We start from the raw sequence: 26094 nt of genomic DNA, 5'->3' as shown, positions 1-26094 counted from the left end.
GGCTCTTCGAGAGCATCAACTCAGAGTACAGACCCGTTCGTTCCTCTGAGGCATTGCCGGCTGGGCCCGAATCACCAGGCTGCCCGACAAGGCCTGGGCTGAACCGCGGTCATGCCAGCTGCCGTGAGGACGGGACGTCGCGGGTCGCCCCAGCGAGGCACCACGAAGGTGAAGGTAACCAGCCCAGCCTCTCGGAGCTTCTGCGGTCATCAGAGCTCTGTGCTCAAAGACCCACGAGGTCCAGTCTACCCCTCTTCTTTCCTGGGGTTTTTCCTTGTTTCTTTGCATGAACGTTGTGGCACCATGTCCTTAGGTATAACTGATGTTAAGTGCAAGTGACTGTACATATTAAATATACGGTTGTAGTCTGTCTTGCTCGCGTCTTGTCCCTACCCCCATTCATTGCATGCTTGTATATCCCTGCATTGCTGCTTTGACCGTATAAATGTGCTTGTGTGAATGTTAGTCCGTTCGTCGCATCCTTTTCCTTCATTGAACTGCCGTATTGAGTTCGGAATAATAGCTGGCTTTTTAATAGAATCGGATCCAACGGGGCTTTCACGATAATACCCCGCTCGGTTATCCCAAAAACGAAGCGAGCTGCTTAAGCGGCTAGGCTCGTTTCCAAGCGGGCCCCGTTGAGGTACAGTCTCTTGGTAGTCTGCCTGCGCCATTAATTAGGTATATCGACAATTCAGCGATTGACCCTGTAGCGCGGGTAGAGTGTTGACTAGGCTGTTGTGTGCTTAAAACACACCCGTAGCGGGATTTTGGCGTTTGATCCGGAAAGCTGCGACTAGATTGTCCGTTCGGTGGGCGAGAGCGGCCGTCCGCATGCTGGCGGGCGGAAATCTACGACAATATTGTCTACAAAAGTTGATGGGGAAAACTTTCAAAAATAACACAAAATGAGCAGCTGACTTTCACCAAGTGGTGGTACAGTTTTAATCATGAGTGAAACATTTTACTCAGTTGTGGAAGAGATAATAAAAGACGTATGTGGACCGCATTGTGAGTCACAAAGCTAATGAAAATTAGATGATGTTTAACAAAATTATCACAGGAACGGCTTCAGGAAGGGTGCTGACAGGCTTTATTAAACATTACTTATCATTTTTATTCGACATGTGATGAGATTTTTTGAGGTCCCTCATCGTGAGTAGTACTCAATCCAAACAAAGCCAATGAAAATCTGATGCAACAAACCTGGACAGAACTATAATCAGCAGAAGCTTAGAGGCCTGATGTCTTAGGCCCACCAGAAAACCAAGAAGTCCATGTTATTTCGTTTGAGTGCCACGTACAAGTGTTCGTGGGGTCCGGCATCTGTCCGACCAATGTGTGCACAATTCAAAAAGCGACCCCAACAGGAACCACAACAACAGCAGCAACAATAAGCGGCGGAACTCTTGTAGACCTGAGAAGTAAATTTAACCAACAAGCTCTCACGACAACTACAGGTGGAAAGAGAAAGGGGTAGAAGCCGTGGGCGTGATCCATCTAAAAGTCTATCAAGGACACAATCCCAGCTCAAGCACCCACCAGCACCCTGAACAGATGTGCTGGTACCTTCGATGCAGGGAAACTCCAATGCCGGTGACAAGTCAGCTTGACAGTGACACATCTCGTCACCTTTTCTTCATAACCAACAAGGCAACAGGAACCAAGTTTTTAGTGGATACTGGTGCTGAAATGAGCATTTTACCATCTTTTCACAAAAGCAAAGGGCAGCTTACATCAATCCAGCTTCAGACGGTGAATCACTCGCCCATCACCACATACAGGGAGAGAAGTTTAATGCTGGATCTTGGACTGCAACGGGTACTTAAATGGGTATTTGTGGTTGCCGAGTTGCCGATATCGGTTTGACCTGCCAGTGGATGTCAAACGTCACAAGCTCATTTACACCACGACCAGCCTTACTGTGTGAGGAATCACAAATCGTACACCCTCCATCAGCCCCATGTTCGTGAAAGCGACATCTCCTACATGCAATGACACCCTCCTTTGTGAATACCCAGAGATTGTTCGTCCAGTAGACAGGGATTGTGAGATCACGCACCGCATAGTAACTCGCAGACCTCCAGTGCAGCACGACCATTTCACCTTGCCCAAGTTCGTCTGAATATCGCCAAGTTAGAGTTTGAGTACGTGCTTGAACTCTGCATCATACGACAATCTGACAGCAACTGGTCTTCGTCGTTGCATATGGTACCAAAGCAGTCACCGGGTGACTGGAAGCCATGTGTTGACTACCATGTACTGAACGAACGCACCATTCCTGATTGCTATCCAATTCCCCATTTGCAGGATTTTTCATCCTCCCTCAAAGGTGCACGTGTTTTCTCCAAGACAGACCTCGTCACAGCATATCACCTGATACCAGTAGAGCAGACTGACATACACAAAACACCCATCACAACACCTTTTGGGCTCTACGAGTTTGTTTGCACGCCATTCGGTTTGTGTCATGCTGTGCAGACGTTTCATTGGTTGATCGATGATGCCATCCGTGGTCTCCCTTTTGTATACGCTTTCCTTGCCGATCTGCTCGTAGCAAGCCCGACAGAGGAACAGCACGAGGCACACCTCCGATTACTTTTCAAGCGCCTTGCTAAGTACGGCTTTGTCATTAATCCCAGAAAGTGCCAGTTTTGGGTGCAATCACTCACCCTCCTCGGCAAGGTTGCAGGCAAACATGGTGTCTTCCCACTGGAAGAGAAAGTCAAGACCATACAAGCCTTTCCTCGACCCACATCACTGTACAAGTTGAGGGAGGTTTTTGGCCTTGTGAATTTTTCCAGTTGTTTCATCCCTAACTGTGCAGACATATCACAGCCGTTGATGGACATACTACATCAGAAGAATAAGAAAAATCACCCTATCACCCTCTGAAAAAGAAATGTCTTCCTTCAAAGTGGTGAAGGTGAGGTTGGCTGAGGCCACATTTCTTGTTCATCCCAAGGGTGAAGCACCACTATGCCTCTTCGTCAGTGCCTCGAACATGGGAGTAGGAGGAGTTCTGCAGAAAAATGTAGACGTCTGGCAACCACTCTTCTTTCTCTCAAAGCATTTTAAACCTGCGGAGACCAGATATAGCACGTATGGGAGAGAACTTCTAGCAGCCTACCTGGGTGTCATACTTATGGCATATGCTAGAAGGGAGGACATTCTCTTTCTATAGGGACCACAAGCCATTAAACTTCCTCTCAAGTCAGGACCCGATCATCACTCTCCAAGATATCTTGATTTAATCTCCTTGTTCACGACTGACTTGAGGCACATCAGCATCAAAAACAACTCGACAGCAGATGCACTCTCCCGAGTTGACGTAAATGCTCTGGCTGCATCTAACCATCAATTTCACGACCAGAGTTGAAGCCCAACAGCATGATGGGCTACAAAGGCTGCAAACCAATTCAACATCATTCCAGTTCAGAGGTACTACGCCCCAATTCTGAGTGTAGGATTGTCTGATGTTTCCACAGGTGATCCTGACCCTGATATCCCGAGCGAGTATTGACGTGCAGTTTTTGACACTACATAATTCGTCTCAGCCTGGCATCAGAGCCACTCAACGTTTAGTGACTCAGCATTTTGGCTGGCAGGGAGTGAATTGTGACAACAAAGACTGTTCCAGAACCTGCATAGCATGTCAGAGATCCAAAATACATCTACGCATAAGGTCTCCTCTTGGCACATTTTCTACATCGGACACCAGATTCAACCACGTTCACATTGATCAAGTTGGACCTCTACCTCCATCAGGAATGGCAATACATACCTGCTCACATGCATTGAACATCTTACTCGTTGGTCGGTCGCAACACCCATACCTGTCCAGAGAACAGACGGAAGCACAAACATTCATTTCACATTGGGTAGCTGTGTTCGATGCACCCTCAACAATAACCACAGACCGAGGTTGTCAGTTTGAATCAGCACTTTTCCAAGCTCTGTCTGATCTACTTGGCGGTAGGAGAAACCGAACCACAGCTCATCACCCAGCACTTAACGGGCTCGTGGAATGATTCCAGAGTTGAAAGCATCTCTGAAAGCCCATGCAAATACAAGATGGACGGATAGCCTTCCTATAGTCTTGCTTGGTACCCGAACTGCGGTTTAGTCAGACCTAAGGTGCTGTGCTGCTGAGTTCGTTTTTGGCACAACTCTCAAACCGCCAGGTCAGTTTGAAGCACCTCGTCAGTTTAATCATGACTTGGATCGGAGAAACTATGTACATAGACGACGGATGCACATGAGAAACTGGAGGCATAGCCATGAGAAACATAGCTATACCTAACAGGCAACAGCACAGGCAAGCCCAGGTCAATTCAGACAGAGTTGCACTCGTGTTTTTGTGCGACAACGCATAGGAAGTCACTCCAACCCCTGTATGATGGAACGTTTGAAGTCATCTGCTGTACTGACAAGTTCATCATTTTTAACTACAACGGGAAACACGATACTGTCAGCATTGACAGGTTGAAACCTGCTAATGTTGAACTGGACCTCACAACTGCACATGGGTCAACAACTCCTCACTTGCAACCAGCACCAACACTGACAGCTGTTGCTCAAGTGCCAGCAGCGAGGAAGATGTGGTCTGGCAATCAAGTCCATGAGCCAGCTCGTTTTGTACAGTTTTTTTTTTTGGAACTTGAAACTTTGGGACTTCATTTTTTTACACTACAATTTTTACACCTTTGATTGATCGCTTTATTCCGATGTGAACAAATTCTGGTCACTTGTCATGTACTTTTCTTTCATTAATTTTGTTCCATTTACTTGTCCAAACAATAGCAGTAGTGCAGGCATGGTTTTTATCTGGTTTCTAACCAATCATTTTGCCCGACACCACTACCGGGCTCGAGGACCTCCCTCTCGAGGGACGAGCGGAGAGGAAGGTTTTAACGGGAGTGTGAGGCTTTTCCAGCCTGGCAGCTCGCTTCTTACACCATTGTGGAAATGACTCACGGACTTGAGTTTCACTGGAGTTAAACCGCATTCGCAGCCCTACCTTCAGCTACGCATTTCCTCTCTTCACTCATGGAGTTTCGTACGTGTCTGTTCGTGGCCCTTTCTTCAGCAGTGCTTTGCTCTCGACATCATGTAGAGCTTGGTATTCAGGTATCTTGTTCACGGCCCTGATCTTTAGCAGCGCTTTGCTCTTTGCACTCGCAGAGCTTGGTACGTGTGTAGTTTGCGGCCATTCCTCAGCAGCACTTTGCGCTCTGCACCCACAGAGCTTCATACCACGTATGTTGTTCACGGCCCTATCATCAATGGGTCTTTGCTCCTTTCAACCCACGGGACTACTATCATCAAACCCCTTTTAGTGAGCAACCTATTCTCACGGGCACTGGTTATTTATGACACCCAAGTCACCAAGTGGATCATATTTTGTGGACAGGACGCCAAATTGGCCCATTGGTGATTCACCATTTCTTCCTTCTTTTTTTAACTTGTGACAGATTCACCCGCACTCGAGATTAACAGCTTATGGGACACCTCGCAAACTGGACGAAGTCATCAACCTTTAACAATGAGTAGAAGTCAATAACTCGATTTTCTATAAGGTCGAGGAAAGTGATGTCTGACACAAAGTGGAGGTTTCGGATATGCTTGGTTGAGGTGAGAGTGCAGAATCACTGGGCAGACACAATGGCGTTAACGAGTCCAGTATCTGCCGAAGAAGGAAAGCTGCAGAAAGCATAAGGGGTAGTGAATGCTCTGGTTTTAGAGCATGCATGATTGATGCCTGTAAACCGCTCCAGTAATGTACATGACGTGCCAATTTATAGGCGAGAGGACTGAACCTTATGTGCAGGCTTATCTTCACACACACACACACACACACACACACACACACACACACACACACACACACACACACACACACACACACACACACACACACCCAAGGAGATGGATGGCTTGAATCAGAATTTTGGGTAAGGATGGTTTGATAGGCCTACCTTATGTAAAAAACGGTGCTGAATCCAAAAAAGCAGTCTTATTGACCCCACTCAAGACAAAATGACCATTTTAACCCCTTTTTGACCAAATATGACCATATTTGGTCAAATTACGTTGGGAAGGTGGGTTTAATCAGAATTTTAGTTAAGGCTGATTTGACAAGCCTACTTTATGTAAAAAAAGGGTGTTGATTCCAAATAAAACCATCTTATTGACCTCAATCAAGACAAAATGACAATCTTAACCCTTTTTGGCCAAATATTCCCTTATTCTGTCAAATAGTGGGTTTAATCAGAACTTTAGGTAAAGATGATTTGACAAGCCTATTTTAGGTAAAAGAGGGTGCTGATTACCAAAAAAGCAGTCTTATTGACCCTATGTAAGACAAAATAACTATTTTTGGCCAAATATGAATAGGCCCCAGTGTTGAATATTGTTCTGGGAAATATCAATATTTCAAATATTGATATTTGCAAGCTTTCCATTTAACCTTTCAATTTACCACATTCAATTAGTCATTTCCATTATCATCATCATCACTGTCTTCTTCATCCTCTGAATCATCATCAGTAATACAATCATTGTCATCATCATCCTCATCTCCATCTGTGACATCTTCTGGTTCCATAGTTTTAGAAAGAATAGTTGGCATCTGACTGCCGTAAACCAGAGTGGTACAAAATCTCCGTTGACCTCTTTCCAGCCATCATGATACATCGATTCATCATAGTTGTCCCAAGCTGTGTTTGTGCTTAGTCCTTTGCTTGCTTGCAGGCCATCAGGAAGAACTCGGTTCTTCTCAATAATGTCAGCGGCAATTTGGGTCTCATATTCTTCTGCAGTATGATATCCTATACAATGGTCAAAGTGATTAATAATTTCCTGAACCTTCCTGGAGCCAGTAATACTCTTCAAACCCATGCCCAGCAACATGTGTTTCGATGGCTTCACTGTTCCATTAGTAGTTTTGTAGATATCATCCTCAGCTGATGATTCAATATACCGCTCCACTCTCTCACTGGTGTCATCTTTTGAGCCGGTGTACAGAATCCTATAGAACTCTGATATTTCAGTCGGTATATTTGTAGACTGACCATCATGGATTGCTTCTACTGTGATTGCATTTGGGAGTTTATTCTCTTGGAGCTTCTGGATCTTCCCCCTGAGGAACAAAGCTACATTCTTTATTTCATTGTCCATAGCATCCTTTGTGATAGAGAGATAGGTCCCTTGTTTTTTACTTTCTTGATCAACCTGAAGCTTGCTGCCATAATGTGCTTTGATTTTGGACAAAAGATTGTCTGGTTCAGAGGTAGGGTCTTCCCTCCCTCCTCTTCTTTGAGAAATTTAATGTAGGTTTGATTGACATCAACCAATTTCTTTGAAATTTCAGAAATATTTCGGAGTCTACATATGAAATTATTCTTTAGAAAGCAGATTCTCGTCTCTGTGCGTACGTTGAACCTTTTTCTTTTATTTGAACCTTGGTACCTTTAGCAATATACCTTGCTCTACATGTGTTGTGGTCATTGACTTCCTTGGCTACGAAGTCAATGTGCTCGTATTCACGAAGGAAATCTTTGTCGTTCAGTTGCCTTGCACCATTTAAAATACTGTCCTGTGCTTGTATAGTTTCACATGGAGATAGTGTTTCAAAACCACTGGGGAAATGCTTATGGTCCGGACCATTGCAGAAAATACAATTTTTCTTCAGCACAACAGTAGTTGAGGTAGTTGCCACTGGGGGCTGTTCCACCATAGATCGTGTTTCAACAGTAACATGTTCATCAGAAAATATTTTCTTTTCTTTTGACTGTGTCTGATAAGCCATGAATTTGCTGTAACAGTCACTATGAAATCCATAATGAGGCAGTGGTTCAGCTTCAAAGTTAATGGATTCACATATAACGAGGTACTTTGATCTCTTCTGATATTGAATTCTGGATTGAGCAATGTCGCCTGCTGTTTCCCCATGTCTGTTTAGTAAAAGGAGTCACTGCATCACCATCATGCTCTGAATCACCCACATGCAACACACACTGCAACGGCACCTCTCCACCATCAGCCATGATGAGGATTAACTTCCTGGGTAGTTCCTCACGGAGCATGTCCCAAAAACATGAACTGTCTTGTCAGCCGCACAGTAAGATGTAGGCCTAAAGCACATGTTATATCATATGAGCCACTCAAGGAGGTGCTGCCACCTGCAAACAGAAAATGAAAATACGAATTAAAACAATTAGTCTTAACATCATTGTTGATTTTGCACACTGCTCGATAAGACTATGCAAACATGCGATATGCCCCAACATGGAATTTCAAACTTTTGACCACTGGTGGCCAAAAACTGAACAAAGCGATTGGCCAATTGGTTACTTCTTCATTGTATATTTATCATATCTATATTAATATTTTGGCACGCTCCTTTCTTTGTTCCACCATCAGATTTTTGTTACTGCATGAAATGAAACAAGATTTGGCACATATACTAATGATATTATTGTCTTCCTAAAGAGGCCACTTAAAATTCGTTTTGATGCATTTTCACAAACTCCAACGGATTCCATTCAAATTCTGTACGATTATGGCTTTTGGTCCAACTTAGGTCATTGGCTATAAATTTTTTCCATAACACTTCCGATATTCGAAAAAAAAAAAAAATCGATAAATCGATATCCCTTATGGGATTTTCCATTCAAATCCATTCAAGTTTAAGGCCTACGGGGGACGCAAATTTCCACTTTGCCCCGGGCGCTGTTTACCTCCGCTACGCCAAGCTGTTAGGGTTAGGGTTAGGGTTAGCTACCCTAACACTAACCCTAACAGCTAACCCTAACCGCTAACGCCTAACCCTAACCGCTAACGCCTAACCGCTAACCCCTAACAGCTATTCAGGAAATTTGCAAGAAAGCCCAGACAACGCCAGGCTTTATTGCTAGCCCGAGCAACGCCAGGCATTACGACTAGTATATTTATATATCATGATTATATGAGTTATACGAGTGTGAAGTTGGAAATTGAAGGGGTGATGATGAATGTCATCAGTGCATATGCCCCACATATAGGGTGTGAGATGGAGTATAAAGAAGATTTCTGGAGTGAGTTAGATGAAGTATTGGAGAGTGTATCCAAGGATGAAAGAGTGGTGATTGGAGCAGATTTCAATGGGCATGTTGGGGAAGGGAATAAAGAGGATGAGGTGGTGATGGGTAGGTACGGTCTCAACAAGAGAAATGTGGAAGGGCAAATGGTGGTCGAGTTTGCAAAAAGAATGGAAATGGCAGTGGTAAATACGTATTTCAAGAAGAAGGAGGAACACAGGGTGACATACAAGAGTGGAGGAAAGTGCACACAGGTGGATTACATCTTAAGCAGGAGATGCAACCTGAAAGAGATTAGTGACTGTAAGGTGGTGGCAGGGGAGAGTGTAGCTTGACAGCATCGATTGGTCGTCTGTAGGATGACTTTAGAGGTGAGGTTGAGGAAGAGTGAAGGCTGAACCAAGGACCAGATGGTGGAAGCTGAAGGAGGAAGACTGTTGCGTGAAATTTAGGGAGGAGGTGAGACAGGCGTTGGATGGTGGTAAAGATGGGTGGGATGATTGGGCAACTACAGCAGAAGTGGTGAGGGAGATAGCAAGGAAGGTACTTGGTGTGACATCTGGACAGAGGAAGGAAGATAAGGAGACTTGGTGGTAGAACGAGGAAGTACAGGAAAGTATAAGGAAGAAGGGGTTGGCGAAAAGGAAGTGGGATAGTCAGAGGGATGAAGAAAGTAGGCAAGGAGTGGTGGCGAAAGGCAAAAAGAGAGGTGGCAAAGGCCAAGGAAAAGGCATATGACGAGCTGTATGAGAAGTTGGATACAAAAAAGGGGAAAGGGATTTATATCGATTGGCAAGACAGAGGGAAGGATGTGCTGCAGGTTAGGGTGATAAAGGATGCAAATGGGAATGTGCTGACGAGCGAGGAGAGTGTGTTGAGAAGGTGGATGGAGTACTTTGAGGAGCTGATGAATGAAGAAAATGAGAGACAGAGACAGAGACAGAGAGAAGGTTGAAAGAGGTGGAGATAGTGAATCTGGAAGTGGGGTGGATCAGTAAGGATGAAGTGAGGACTGCTATGAAGAAGATGAAAAGTGGAAAGGCGGTTGGCCCAGGTGGTATACCAGTGGAGGCATGGAAGTGCAAAGGAGAGATGGCAGTGGGGTTGTTACCCAGATTGTTTAATAAAGTCTTGGAAAGTGAGAGGATGCCGGAGGAGTGGAGATTTAGTGTACTGGTTCCGATTTTCAAGAATAAGGGTGATGTGCAGAGCTGTGGAAATTACAGAGGGATAAAGTTGTTAAGCCACACCATGAAGGTGTGGGAAAGAGTAGTGGAAGCTAGGTTGAGAGGAGAGGTGACGATCTGTGAGCAGCAATATGGGTTTATGCCAGGAAAGAGCACCACTGATGCAATGTTTGCTTTGAGAATGTTGATGGAGAAGTATAGGGAAGGCCAGAAGGAGTTACATTGTGTGTTTGTGGATTTAGAGAAAGCTTATGATAGGGTGCCAAGAGAGGAGTTGTGGCATTGTATGGAGAAGTATGTGAGGATCGTGCAGGATATGTACGAGGACAGTGTGACAGCAGTGAGGTGTGCGGTAGGAATGTCGGACCGGTTTAAGGTAAAAGTGGGATTGCACCAAGGATCGACTCTGAGCCCTTTCCTGTTTGCAATGGTGATGCACAGGTTGACGGACGAGATCAGACTGGAGTCTCCATGGACTATGATGTTCGCGGATGACATCATGATCTATTGGGAGAGTAGGGAGCAGGCTGAGGCGAGCCTCGAGAGGTGGAGGTACGCACTGGAGAGAAGGGGAATGATAGTCAGTAGGAGTAAGACGGAGTACATGTGCGTAAATAAGAGGGAGGGTGGTGGTATGGTGCGGTTGCAAGGAGTTGAGGTGGGGAAGGTGGATGGGTTTAAATACTTGGGATCAACTGTCCAAAGTAACGGAGAGTGTGGGAGAGAAGTGAAAAAGAGAGTGCAGGCAGGATGGAGTGGTTGGAGAAGAGTTGCAGGAGTGATTTGTGACAGAAGGGTAGCTGCAAGAGTGAAGGGGAAAGTATATAAGACGGTAGTGAGACCAGCTATGTTGTATGGTTTGGAGGCGGTGGCACTAACAAAAAGACAGGAAGCGGAGCTGGAGGTGGCAGAGTTTAAGATGCTGCGATTCTCGTTGGGAGTGACGAGGATGGATTGGATAAGAAATGAGTATATTAGAGGGACAGCGCAGGTAGGACGGTTTGGAGATAAAGTGAGAGAGGCGAGATTGAGATGGTTTGGACATGTGCACAGGAGGGAAGCGGAGTGTATCGGGAGAAGGATGTTGAAGATGGAGCCACCAGGCAGGAGGAGAAGAGGAAGGCCAAAGAAGAGGTTCATGAATTTGGTGAGGGCGGACATGCGGGTGGTTGGAGTGTCAATGGAAGATGTGGAGGATAGAGCGAAATGGAGACGGTTGATCCGCTGTGGCTACCCCTAACAGGAGCTCGCTAAAAGAAGAAGAAGAAGATTTATATATCATGATTATCATGAACAGAAACATAATATTATGTGATACAATTCAAACGATGTGCACACCTTCAGAACATCCAAACGAGGACCAATAGAAATTGACCAAATATCGTCATAATTTGACCGGAAAGGGGTAAAATGGTCATTGTGTCTTGAGCGAGGTCAACAAGACTGCTTTTTTTGGAATCGGCACACTTTTACCTAAAATAGGCTTGTCAAATCATTCTTACCCAAAATTCTGATAAAACCCACCTACCCAAAATAATTTGACCGAATATGGGCAAAAAGGGTTAAAATGGTCATTTTATCTTGAGTCGGGTCAATAAGACTGCTTTTTTTGGATTCAGCACCCTTTTTTACATCAAGTAGGCCTGTCAAACCATCCTTACCCAAATTTCTGATTAAAGCCATCTATCTCTTGGAATAACACACAGTGGCCATTGCTATTATTTGACATGGGGGCTTCCAGGCCCGGTCATTTTCCTAATCGACATAAATGACCTCTCCAATGCTCTGGAAAAAAAGCCTCTTCCTTTTTTTGATGCTTTTACATTGTCAGATAGTATTCCATCTTTTTGACAGGCAGAAAACAGCTGCATCTTCTGCTGAACTGGAAATGATTCAATGCTGCTCTTACAAATGCAACATGTCTTTCAATCCCAGAATAAATTTTAAAAAATTAAAAACCACTCACATTGTCACTCTGGAATGATCATCAGACATACCCACTTATATATTTCCTTGGTCATCCACTGGAAGAGGTTCAGTCTCTTGAACTTGTATGCCTCACCATCAGCCGTGAATCAGCTGTGCAAGCCCCATACTGGGCATCAATCATCATTCCAAGTCATTGATAAAGCAAATCTGCTAAACATCAAAGCAAAACTAACCACAGCCTACAAGGCCTTTGTCGATAGCTCAATGGAATATTGCTCTCCCATATGGGCTTGCAGGCTCCAGCAATATCATCAGGATCAGGACCTTTGCAGAAAGTAACATCTCTTTTGGAATTTGTGAAATCTGAAGCTCTCAACATTATTGGCATCTGCTACAATGAGGCTGAAACTCGAGGCCTGTTCTGACATTGCACACAGGCCAGTGGCCCCTGGTTATGTTTTTGGTTTACTCCCACTGCTCCACTCCAGCTTCTTCTGTCTTCTCAGCCCTCTAAACCTTCCTTGTAACTCCAGGGAGGTACCCTTTCTTTCAATAACATCCTCCTGGTTAAACTCCCAAAATCCAGGCTTACAAGCATAAACTATGTTGTTCCTCTTTTACCTATTTGTGGAAAAATCTTCCGAAGGTTGCTTTATCCAAATCTTATCTCCAGGTGGTATGCTACCATCGCATGTCATCCCCATCTCTACTCCTCCCATTAATCCTACTTGACTCAATTTAGTAAGTGCATATTCTCGTTCTCTTTCTATTTCTCTTGCTTATTGGGTCCAACTGTTGCTCCACCTGCCCCAATGTTAGTCTATTACCTTTTTACCTTGCTCTTCCACCAGTCTCAATGTTGTAGTTTTAAAAACTCAGGTTGGCCTGTTGGTAATCTCATACGAGTACAACTCAATGCTCAGATCGCACACAGATTGCACTCCCGTTTATTGACTTTTATCTATTTTAACCAACCGATGTTTTTGTAAATGCACATCAAAGTCTATAGTTTGCCACATCCTCGTGCTGCATTAAACATGTGTAAGCTCGTCTGTGGACTACCAGAGCAATATAACGATTAGGCAGTTGTGATAGCAAGAACAGCCTTTTCCAATCTGATTAGCCCATCCCCCAACCAGCGGGAGACGGAGTTTTGCAATCGTATGTGTGTATGTCTGCCCGGGCTGTAACTTTTTTTTTATCATTTCAGCTTTTGTCATCAACTTTTCAACAAAATTTTATTTTGAGAATATGGAGAAGACAAATTAATAATTTGGTCAAAAGGTCAAAGGTCAGCATCACATAAAATCATCAATTTTCATCCCATTGACCTGAAATTTTAAGAATTTGCATATTAGGTCACTGAATGGGTTTACCAATGAAAAGCTGGAAGCCATTTTTTTTAAAGATCAAAAGGTCAAGGGTGCATAAAATATTAATTGGGTCACTGAAGCTTATTTTTTTGAGGTCAAAAGGTCAGGGTCACCTAAAAGTCATTCAATCTTTTTGTACTTTTTTTTTAGCAGTTTGACATATTTAGCGTAAGGAAGAAGTTCCAATACAAAGCGGACACGGCTGGGCTCTGCATTTTCAGATGCTTTCTAGTTCTTATTTAAATAATTTTGTACACATTTGATGGGGCAACTAATTATCCCATACAGTACCTCCATATGGAGTATGACTGCACTCCATGATAAAATAAAAATCGTTAAGTTTGCAAAAAAAAAGATACTGATCATCACACAGTGAGCTGGTTTTCTCGGATGCCCAAGATATACAGAACTTCCATCACAAGGTAAAAGTTTAGTTAGCTTAACATATCCATGACATCCATAATCATATCCCAAAATGCTTTCCCACTGCAAGTAATGATAATTATGTAGCTAGCCGTGAGAAGGTAAGTTGTGCAACATACTGACGGAGGAAAATAGTTTTGAAAGATAGTGGAAATTTTTTTTTTTAATATCTCCAACCCAAAATACCCATACCAAGTAAAGCAAAAACAAAAATGACCAGCAGAAGATACCTGCACAAAATAAAAGGAAAGAGAGAGGACTCTGGCATATACCATGAACAGCATCAACACAAAATAATTAGAGAACTGATCAAAGTAGCAGGAACTTGTGTTTGAATCAGATTGAAAGATGTTACAAGTGGAAAAGTAGTCAAAAACTTAATTATTTTACAATGGTGTGTTTGACATCAAGAGAGGAGGAAGAATGGTATCAAAATGCAGAAAGGTTAGAATGGAGCCTGTATATGTCATTTAGAAAGAAAAAGCAAGTGTTTTTGACTAATTAAGAGTTCAGAATGGATCGCTGTACCTGATCTCTCACCATTCTTCAAAATGTAATGGTCATCGTGATGTCCGGATCTGTGACTCTACTCGCCGTCGAGCTGTCTGTGCTAAACACAGCTCTTCAAGAAGCTTTTGGCATTCTTGCTCCTTCTTTTCCAACCTTGTCTTGAGATCCTGCTCTGCAAGCTCGTGCTCACGGGCTCCCTGTGAAACCTAGGAGAGAAACTTTTTTTATTTTTGCAAAACAAATTCCAATAATACACCCGAGCGGGTTTGACGGTCAGCTTGGATACAAAACTTGATGCAACCGAGTGTTAAATCAACCTTAGCGACTACAGAAAGTGAAAACAGAATTAAAATTGAATTTTAAATAAACGCGTGAGGCTGCTCGAAGCAAAAATATCCATATTCTAGGAATCATTCCCAACATCATTATACAATTTTCAAACCTGCGTTTATGGCCGTGAAATAAATACTCTAAGTGTGTGAATTTAATGGCTGTGTCCAGGACAGAGCTGGACCCCAACTAAAAAGAACCCTCAGGCCACCGAGAAGCTCAATCACTCGCTGCCTGCATGTCTGCGCGGCGTCACGTGACCAGCCAACTCACCGTCGGATGAAATGCCCTAACAAAATCTTAAAACGTCCATTTCTCACTGAAATTCTTTCAGATACTTGTATAGCACATCCCCAAACTATCTAAAATATAAACATTAATCTCAGACGCTACGAATAAGCAGTCCCTCAGGAGGACATGTCACAAGGTGAAGCAGTGAACAGAAAGCATGTGGTGTCCCTACCTGAGTCTCACGGTTATTTTAATTCAATATGTGTTCCTCATGAAAAGTGTGTTTTTCTGAGCGGATTTGCACAAAAATTATCTTCATTAAACGTGTAGCAACAACAGAAGGTCCCAAAAGTAAAAACAAAAATCAATGAGAACTTAAGACGGCCTCGTTATATGGCATGGAAACGGATGGGAGCTCATGGAAGCTACCCCTCGCTGCAATGCATTCCACACAGACCGAGGATATAAACACTCAATTTTCACAAAACTTGATGCAACCGAGTGTTAATCAACCTTAGCGACTATGAAAAGTGAAAACAATTGAAATTGAAGTTAAAATAACCGCGCGAAGCCGTGTTGAAGTCAACAGACCTTGTGTTGCCCAATAAACAGGGCCAGACGACAGAGGTAACGAGAAACTGGTTGATCGAATTAAATCTTCTTAATAATCCCTATGAAACCCATTGTGCATTATAGCCGATCAATGCTTCCTTTTAGGCCATTCGACCAATCGGTCATTTTGCACTTGATGACCCTGTAACCCTGACCCCGAGGCGAAAATGTGAAAAAGGCCTCAGACGATCTACAGAGAGCAACTCGTATTATCATCGTGTCAAGTTAGAACTCAATTGGCCGAGACGTCTCGGAGGAGATAGAAAAATAAAAATTGTTGACAGACGGACGGACAGACAAATCTGAACACATCGAACGGTTATATTAGGTCACTGGGCTGACCTAAAAATGAGTCTGGGAAGGGGGAGAGGACATTTTTGCTCTCTTGGTTCCCATTTAATATGTCTTAAGGGAATGGAAGGACAGCAAAATAATGGTAGTAGAGGAGGATCAGATCACATGATTTTGATCTGAGTTTCACCGACTCTACCTCGAAACGTGCTTGGCTCTTGGATCGAACCGCCGCCCGTTTAAATTCAACAACTTCCCGGCTCAGCTGAAGGATCTTGGCTTGCATGTCTAGACCCTTCTGCCCCAGCTGTTCACAGGTGGCTCTCGCCTCCGCTTGTCTGACATGTGCCTCCTCACTTGCCTCTTTCAAAGAAGAAATCTCAGCCTGCAGTCTGCGTAACATAGGTGGGGGGTGGGAGACAAAACTAAGCCAGAACTCCGACAACTCATCACTCATCATTACCATATTAAAGGGATCAGGGTCCACAATCGGGGAGGGGAAGGGTCAAAAGTTTAGTTTCACAGCTAAAAACAAAAAACACTTCCATTGCATTGGCATCACGAAACTCAAATGGCTGGTTAAGATGTGTCAGTGGCTAGAAACTATATCAAAAAGGATTACCATCTGCACACGGACTTTTACTGCTGTAGGACATTTGTTTGTGTATGTCTGCATGCGTCAAAATCAATACGTTCTCCAACCCAAAGCAGACCGCGGGTTGGCAGGATAGCAAAGAGGTACGCACACGGCCTCTGAGCTATCCAACCTGGGTTTGCATTTCGGCCCAGCTATAAAATGACATGATGGTATTTCACAAGCAGGGCAAGACATCAATGTGCGTGAATTCCCTCGGATGGGCGCTAACCTGCATCCAGTTTGCCAGCATTATTTGGTGGAACTCAAAGAAGAGTGGGTGAGCTATCAACAGCACCCTGAACAAATTTAAAATTCCTGCTCCAACCTATGGGAGGCACTGCTTCAGCAGCCTAGCCATGCCCCCCAGAAAATGCAACTTGCAGCCATGTGCTGCATATGAAAAAAGAAGAAAGCACAGCCCATTGCTTCTGGCACCTATGGGAGCAACTTCTCAGAGTTGGGTATTTGAGTCTGACTCAAACTTGAGTTGCAAAATTTTGTGACTTGACTTAATTGACTTGAGACTCGGTGTCTGGGGACTTGCGACTTGAGGTTACAATGACTTGTTCACAATGTTCGGAAAATAATCGATGACGAAACATTGAATCAAAGGAGTTATAAAATAATGGCACGTGATTTTCAGTCATCGGAGTGCACGGTTTGGTCAATGACGATATATACCATGAACTGTACGTGTACAGCGCACCAGCGCTGATGGCCACTGGGTCACATACTGTTCTCCACTAACATTATAGGGAGTGTCCACTCTCCAGACAGCACAGAGCACACACACCATGTCCAAATGGCAAGCACCAGTCTTATCGGCGGAAGCACAACTTCATTCAAACCGTGTCATCGACGATCGTGTCAAATCGGGAAACTGACTTGTTGACATCTCTGCAACTTGTGCCTTTACACATTAGAGAACTATCCTCAATTTCCAAGGGTCAGCTTGCCCAGGTAAGCATCCTCTTCCTCCTCCTCCTTCGTATGCAGCACAAGGCTGCAGGTAGCATCATTGGCTGAGAGCATGACTGTGCCACTGATGCAGTGCCCCTATTACCAGTACACTGAAACTCATTTCGCTGACCTCGGAAGTATGACAGGCTGAGTCAACCACACCTGGTGTTAATTCAATAGTTGACAGGGGCTCAAACTCAGGACCCAAAGATCCCAAGCCAGCCACCCTAACCACAAAGCCAACACCAGGCTTGAGGTAAGCATCCATCATGAGTGACTCTTGTTCTCATGGATGCATGTACATTTGTATCAATCAGTTTCTGATGTAACCTTTTCATTTAGGACTAAATTCTCAAAGCAGTTTCCAAAGACAGGAGAGTTGTGAAAGATTTAAAAAAAATTGAAAAAGCAACTGTAAAAAGATGGCATTTTTAAGAGGTTTCAAAACTGTACTTGATGAGGCTGTGTGGATTTTAAAAGGAGTCAAGTTTAAAAATTGAGCAACATATCTGAACAATGCTTTATCAAAAATATTAATCATCATGTGAGGAACTACTTGGAGGTGTGTGTGTGTGTGTGTGTGTGTGTGTGTGTGTGTGTGTGTGTGTGTGTGTGTGTGTGTGTGTGTGTGTGTGTGTGTGTGTGTGTGTGTGTGTGTGTGTGTGTGTGTGTGTGTGTGTGTGTGTCACTATTGTGACAGCATGAGTCAGAAACACCAATGAAGATCCAACATTCCCTCACTCATCATGCTGCTGCTTGAACCGGTCCCTCTCAGTGTTTCCCAGTGCGACTGCCTCATTCCGTTCACGCTCTGCCTTCAGTAGCCTGGCTAGTTGCCCCTTGACCCTATTCGCTTCATGCTCTTTCCAACTCGCCATCTCTTGATGCAACTGTGGACAACAACAAAATGCATCTGATTGGCTTGAAAAAGTTGCATCACAAAACTAAGTAGGAGATTAAAAATAAATAAATAAACAATGAACGATCAAAGCAAACCAGAACGCACTCGGTGGACGTGCTGATGACTCGCGCAATTATTTTCTCTTGGTACAATACACCGTCCCAGAGGGTGCTAACCAATACCATCACGTGGCTGTGGTACGAGTAAATTTAGTCCTGAACTAAATTTCATTTGATATTTTTCCTTCAAAGTTTAACTCATCCAAAACATTCACAATATGAAACACTGTGCCAATTTTGGTGATTCTAGCTGTCCTCTTTGTCCAGTTATTCTGCCAACAAATACCCACACAAACACCCAAATGACACACGGTTATCTTGCACGCTCACCCTCCAGCCACAGGGTGAGTGAACAAGCGACCACAGAAACTATTTAAGGACAAAATCGATGATCAAACATCATAATCAAGTTTCATATTTTGCATGGTAACAATCACTTGCGTTAACTGTTCCCTACCCTTTACACTCCCATGAAAACCAGGCTTGCAGCAGTACGTACATACAGATTCAAATAATACCCTTATGCCTTCGCGTACGAGAACTGCCATAATTTCATTCCCTGAATCACCATCATCTGTTCGAGCGAACTCGGGTATTTATGATTCGTTTCTTCCAATCCTCACGATCTTCCATAACAATTCTTGGCTGGTCCCCAATCAAACTGATGCACACGGTTGAGAACAGGGCGGCCATGAGACCTCTTCCCTTGCTTCCTTAGAGTAGAAGTTATGAAATAATTTCCTGATTGCTTCTCCAACAATGGCTGGCAAATCTTAGTCTTCTTTTTTTTAACAAAAAGTACAAGATACAAATGGAAATCCACCACACAGTTCTTCATTTGTTTGATGCTCTCTCTCCAGCTAATACTCAGTGCTACCCTCAACAACCTTGTCTGACAGCCATCAAGTCGCTCTCAAGTATCTCCTCGTTAGTGTCCAACTCTCAGCACCATATGGAAGCCCACACTCGACTGTTGCATGGAAGAATTTCATCTTAAGGTTTCTGTCAAGGTTTGATTTCCATATAATATTCATCTTAATGAGCACAGTGCAGGCCTTGGCTTTTCTTACTTCAAAATGTTTGTTACTTTTGTTGATCCAGGACCCAAGATATTGAAAGTTAGCTTCCCTTTTTAAAGCTTCTCCACGAGTCATTTTAAGTTCCCCGTCTGATTGAATAAAATGTATTCAGTCTGATACATTAATGAGCAATCCGACTACATTTTCCACGGTTTTTAACAGGTCGAGTTGGGCAAGATCGGTTATGTTAACTGAAGGAAATCTTCTGCTTCTTCGTTCTGTTAGCCGTTAGCGTGAAGCCTAGATATTCATGTTCACTCACTGCTGTTCTCATGACAGAGTCGAGGACGATGACAAATAAAGATTGCGCGAATGTGCCACCTTGGATAACTCCGTTGAGTAGATATGGAAGAATCCTGTCTCGCCATCAAGTGTATTACTTGAGCTTCAGTGTCATTGTAAAATTATCTCCACTGCCTTTACTATTCTCTCTGGTATACCACATGCTTTTAAAATCAAGAACATCTTATTCCTCAAGTGTAAAATCAACAGTTTTGATTGGTAAAGTTTTGTTGACTATTGTTTGTACCTGTTGGTGATCATATATGATAAGTATTTGTCCAAGTAAATTTGAGAAGTGTTCCTTCCACTTTTGCATTTGTTCCTTAGTGTTTGCATCCTTGAGGAAGTCCACCCTGAGTCAGCTTTCGACCAGTGACTTAATTAGCTGTGGCCCATACTAGGTGGCTCTTTTGTTGCTCAGCAGCGAGTGTTACAGTTTGTTTTTTTTCAAGCAAGTTTTGCTTGAGCCCAGGTGTATGCCCGTTTTAGGTTATCCTTTGCTTCTTCTAGCCTTGTACTGTTTTCATGTGTTAACCTCGTTTTTTTTTTGTTCCTCCCGTAACTGCTTAAGAGTGTCTTTCTTCTCTTCGACCTCATCTTCCCGTGCGAGCCATGGGAAAGAAAAAAAAAAAAACGCTTCTGCTTTTCCATTTTAGCGCACCTGGAATGTAGTTCCGTCGTCTTTCCGTCAGTCCGTCCATAAACACTTGCAACTTCTCTGAAACTACACACACGATTTTGATGAAACTTGACCACAACCTTCATCACAAGGTATGTACCAAAGTTTGTTCAAAACATTAAAAAAAAAAAAAAAATGGTCAGGTCGATTTGAGGTGAGGGGGTTGGGTGGGGGGGGGTTGCCCTCCCCCCCCCCAAAATAAGTGTTTGCTTTCTTCTCTGAAAGTGCACACATAATTTTGATGAAACTTCACCATAATCTTTATCACCCTTGATGTACCAAAGCTTGTTCCCACCATTAAAAAATTAAAAATACATCAGTATTTACTTTCTTCTCCGTTACATATTTTGTGGGTCATCCACGCCTTCCAGTGGTTCCCTGGTTTTCTTATCCATTGACCACCAGGTGAGCACCCAGGAGTATTGCCCCTATTTTGTGGTAAATATTTATCTGCGGCGTTTTTTTTGTGGGCAATTATTTTGCTGGAAATCAAGTCAGCAGGGTCATTTACATTTGTTTCACAAAGCGATGAAAACATGCTTCTAACTTCAATAATGTAAGCTTTTTTGATGTTTTCATCTCCAACCTTGCTCCAGTCATAACATACTCTTTTGTCATTGCGTTTTATATTGGCACGCAAACAAAGGTGAATCTTTGACACCGTTTTGTGATCTGAACATATTTGGAAGAACGCGTCATATGCTTCGCAGTTCAGCACGCTGTTTCCCCATTTCTTGTGGATAAGTAACCCACAATTAATTTGCAATTGGTCACTTGCTTTGACATCAACACAAATTTTTATGACGGACACTAGGCATCAAAAAGCTACATATATCGATCAGTTTCAAATGTAGCATCTCGCCACCGTAAGAGCATTTAAATTATTGCATCAGATGTGAAAATAAATGTGAATTGTTGCTTATTGCACTGTACTTGATCATTACATCCTCACAGTAAATTATATGTTCTGGAATATGGATAATATCAAGACCGAGCTCTGTTGCTGTCTTTACAAGTTCACCTTGTTTATAACTTCATTTAAAAGTCTGAACATTAAAAGTTGCAATTATCAGCAAATTTATGCATTTTTATGTTTTGTATCAAGTGCATGCTGCGATTGTGGAATAAATAATTTTACAGGGTTACCTATTTATAAAGTATCCAAATATGGTGGCATTTTAACCATACAGCCGCTCCCTTCTCCCCCTTCGCCCCCAATCCCATTTGGCATGTACATGCCTTTTCTCTGTGGTCTCCTAATCCCATTTTCCTTTCCAGTCTCTTCTCACTCCTCACACACTTACGTTTCCTCCCCCACCCCCCATTTCTACTTCTCATTCACATTTCACACTTCCCCTCCCCCGCCCCCACCCCCCAAAGCCTTTTCCATTTATTTTACTTGCATTAATTACTGTTTGACATTTGTTTCAAAAATGGAACCAAGCTGTTCAAGGCTCAGCACAAAAAGCACAAATAAATCTCAACCGAGCATTTAAACAAACACAAGGATAAGAAAAATGACATTTTGATGTATTGGCCAAGAATTACATTTAGTCTGTTTGAACACAAGACTGCGAGATGTCCAGTCAATGAAAATACAAAAAAACTATCACATTATTACCGTTATGAGGGGTGGGAGGGGTCAGATACTCGATTAAGGCCTCAAGGCCAACCAGACAATTGCATAGGTTAGACATTTTATCCCCGTATTAAGGATCAGTGGATAAGGACATGTCATCTTGTAGTTGGGAGGCTGTGTTGTCACCGGTAGTAGTTGGAGAGGTTAAGGTGTGTGTAATTGTGTTCTCCCATGTTGAGAACCAGGTAATGCCAGGTGAGTGAGGATGGGCTTGGATTGTGCTGAGCACCTGGGCTAGTGCATAAAGCCGTTCTGGGACTCTGGACTTCTCAGGGAGTAATTCACGCAGGAAGAGCCAGGAGTGGCTAACGACCCCACGCCAGGTGTGGCGGCAGCATTAGGTGACAAAGGACTGCGACAAATATTGTGACCACTGATGACTGGGGGGGGGGCACTCTGCAAGGAGCCCCACCTCTGGAAAAAGCCCAGAGGCCAGCAAGAGACATCACCTCTCTATGTCTCTCCATATCTCTCGTGTGCTCTGCACCCTGCTGGATCGTGCTCGAAAACAAGCTCCGTACGAGTTTGGCTTGGCATCGGACCATCACCCAGCCAGCTGGTGTCCAACATCATTCCATCTCACTTACCTGGTTCTTTATCCATATGAATGGTGATCGATCATGGCACCCCAGAAAACTAAGAGAATTGTAATTGCTTAAAGTTGTTTTGGGCGATTGTCTTATGTGCAGGGATTCGTACTGTTTTTATCGTCTCATCCTGATCTATTTATTACCTTGAGCAGTCCATCTGCACGTTGTGTTACTCTCAACATGTCAAGTTTGGTTTGGTTTAAAAACGCCTTGAGAGTCAAATTGACATCAATTTATAATTGATGCGATTTAGATCCCGATTGAAGTATGAGGTGCATTCTCACTGCTCGGATATGCATCAGGGTAAAATAAATTAGTTAGAGAATGTATAAAGTAGTAGACAATGCATAAGCTAGTGAATATTCAATGCTTTCCCTCATGATATTGTTGATAAGCAGAGTTACCTTGGAACATTCCTCGTCGGCAGCTCGCTTTTGAACCTGCAATCGCTCGAGGTGGAGGTTGTGCTGGTTCCTTTCCTGTCATACACATTGATAATATGGTTACTCCACCCACTAACAACTGCTTACCAGTCAAACTTTTAGCAAGTATGTAAAAGTAGCTTTAAACATAGCAGGTTTTCTTTTTTAACCAAAATATGGCATAAAGTACATAAAGTGTGAAGTACATAAACATAAGTAAATGACTGCCACTGTTTGAATCTGTACTGTGGGACCTTTTCACAGGGGTCTTGCATGTGTATGACAGACCATTGTATACAAGTTGCAGGTCCGTCCCATCAGACTCATGTACCGACAAAACACCTCCCTCGTTTTTCTGAATACAATCACCCAATTTATTTTTTTGTATACATTCTCGAGGATCGATTGAGAGCTAACACACAACGCACAACAAGGGGGGCAGGAGAGGGAAGGACAAAACAGTGGGGAACAGAGACATTAGATCTGTGGAAGGGAGAGGGATGGGGCAGGCAACATGGGGTACACAATATGGACACCACAGGGACTTTCAGGAAGGAAGGCAGGGAATTTGATAGAGGTGGGTTTGGGGTGGATTAACAGGGGAAGAAAAGATCGTGGTTTTGGATGGGGGAAGATAAGAGGTGGTGGTGAACAGCTGTTTTGAAGGCCTGGAGGGAAGAATGGGATTGGAGAGAGTGTGGGAGTTTATTCCAAAGGCAGGAAAAAAGAGGAATGAAAGAGTGAAGGTGAGCAATGATTCGTGATTTTGGTAGGTTTACCAGAAGGGGGTTGCTGGCAGACCTTGAGCACCCTGCGGAAATATGGCGGGGGCATATCGCAGACAGAGCGGGGGGGGCGAGACTGGAGAGGAGACAGTTGAAAACAGAAAGACCACTGACCTATCTGCGGTGAGAGAGTGAGAGACCCAAAGACTCAGCCTCACCGTGGGAGACACCAAAAATCCTAAATGCCTTGGTTTCCACAGCGAAAATCCGAGAAAGGTGAGAAGAAGGAGCACCAGCCCAGAGGGGAGAGCATCACTCCATCAGGCTTCGGACGAAAGCTTTGTATGTGGTCAGGAGCTCAGGTGGGCCAAGGAAGGACTTTGCACGACAGAGGATTCCCAGTCGGATACTGGCTTTGGAGGCCAGGTTGGAAATGTGGCTTTCCCAGGAAAGATCGTGGCAGAGAGTGAGACCCAGAAGCTTGAATGAAAGGACTTCTTCCAGAGGATTGTTGAGAAAGTCGGCAGGGGAGTGGTGGTGGGGGTGGGGGGGTCCAAACAGTCCTTTTGGAGAAAAATAGTGAGAGTTTGAGATTTGTCAGGATTGAAAGACATGTTCCACGTGTTGGACCAGCCTGGTGTTGGTGCGGTGGTTAGGGCAGCGGCTTAGGATCCAAAAGGTCCTGAGTTCAAGCCCCGTTGGGCCACTGAATTAATACACCAGGGGGTTGACTCAGCCTGTCATCCTTCCGAGGTCTGCGAAATGAGTACCAGTATACTGGGCCGGTGTATTCCCCAGTTAAAATAGGTGTACCATATCCCTGTGTCGTAAGAGGCGACCAGGGTTTAGTCAGGAAGGGCATCCGGCATAAAACATGTGCCAAATCACGATGCGGATCATACGGATGATCCACTGTGGCGACCCCTAACAGGAGCAGCCGAAAGAAGAGGAAGAAGAAGAAGTTCCACGTGTTGGACCACTTTGTGATTTTATCCAGATCTGCAGTGAGCGAAGAAGCTGCTGCTTGCCGGTCTGAGGGATGACAGATGGTACGGCAGAGGACGGAATCATCAGCAAAGGGATAAAGAGGATTTTCCAGAGAGATGGAGAGATCATTGATGAAAACCAGAAAGAGAACAGGGCCCAGAACACTGCTTTGAGGAACCCCAGCTTGGACAGGAAGGGGGGGATGAGAGAACTCCATTGAGGGCCACACGTTGGTTGCGACAGGAGAGGAAGTCTGCGAGCCATGAGTGGAGATGGCCTTGGATACCATAGGAAGAGAGTTTGGTGAGCAGGGCAGGGTGCCAGACCGTATCAAAATCACGAGATATGTCCAGGGAGATGGCTCTGATGTCCTGTCTGGCATTGAGAACCTCCATCCATTGTTGGGAGAGCAGAAGCAGCATATCCAGGGTAGAGTGACCTGGTCTGAAACCAAATTGATGATTGAAAATCAAGCCATTGTAGAAGAGGAAGGCTTTAATGTCTGAAGCGATGATCGAGTCCATAACCTTGCTGATGATTGGGAGAAGGCTGATTGGTCTGTCGTTGCAGGGATGTTTTTGCACCTTATTTTGCAGAGCGGTAATGTTTGCTGATTCTCCTGCAGATGGCAGATGACCTTGAGCCAATGAGAGGGTGAATAGAACAGAGAGAGGGAGAGCAAGAGCAGAGGAGCAGGTTTTTAGGACATGTGGGCTGATGCTGTCTGGACCGGTTGCAGAATCTGAGTCGAGGTTTGACAGCAAGCTCTCCACTTTGTCAGAAGAAAAGGACACAGAGTCCAGGGACAGCTGGGTGCGACTGGGTAAGATGGGTCTGGAAATCGATGGGTTTCGGACACAAGATTTTGATGCAAACACTGTGTTTAGACATTCAGTCTTTTCACGTGCGGTATCAGCAGTGCGGCGATTTGAGGTGAGGGAGGGGATGGAGGGGGATCTTTCACCAGAAACAGATTTGATTAGACGCCACAAGAATTTGGAGGAGAGAGGTTTGATACCAGAAACCAATTGCTCCTTCATCACACCATCCATGGCTTTCTAAGAAAAGGTGCGCAGGCACCTTCAGGTTAGTCCGGTTGTCTCGAGTTGAGATAAGTTCAAGACCAGAGCAGCCCTCAGTTCAGTCCAGGGGAGGGGGAACTCTGCAG

General features: G+C 44.0%; 1 protein-coding gene across 8 annotated transcripts in view; it reads right to left on the bottom strand.

Annotated features, from left to right (window-relative positions):
* Nucleotides 1-26094, bottom strand: part of SCLT1 (sodium channel and clathrin linker 1) — a 74380-nt gene that overhangs the window by 17383 nt on the left and 30903 nt on the right. For 3 of the 8 annotated variants that reach the window (XM_085898634.1, XM_085898628.1, XM_085898635.1), the window contains 4 exons: nucleotides 23197-23271; nucleotides 18305-18453; nucleotides 16166-16358; nucleotides 14128-14708 (listed from right to left, as the gene is read on the bottom strand). In XM_085898634.1, coding sequence (XP_085754760.1) covers nucleotides 14553-14708; nucleotides 16166-16358; nucleotides 18305-18453; nucleotides 23197-23271 — 573 coding nt within the window. In that variant the 3' untranslated portion in view covers nucleotides 14128-14552. Of the gene's footprint in view, nucleotides 1-1076; nucleotides 5687-7433; nucleotides 8184-14127; nucleotides 14709-16165; nucleotides 16359-18304; nucleotides 18454-23196; nucleotides 23272-26094 lie in introns of those variants that run through there. The other 5 variants (XR_015062492.1, XM_085898631.1, XM_085898629.1 and 2 more) reach the window with 4 other exon arrangements.

The sequence above is a fragment of the Eptatretus burgeri genome, chromosome 10, assembly GCF_056783735.1.
Source record: "Eptatretus burgeri isolate ZD-2024b chromosome 10, Ebu_testis_v1, whole genome shotgun sequence".
Taxonomy (NCBI): domain Eukaryota; kingdom Metazoa; phylum Chordata; class Myxini; order Myxiniformes; family Myxinidae; genus Eptatretus; species Eptatretus burgeri.
This window is presented reverse-complemented; position numbering and strand designations above follow the sequence as displayed.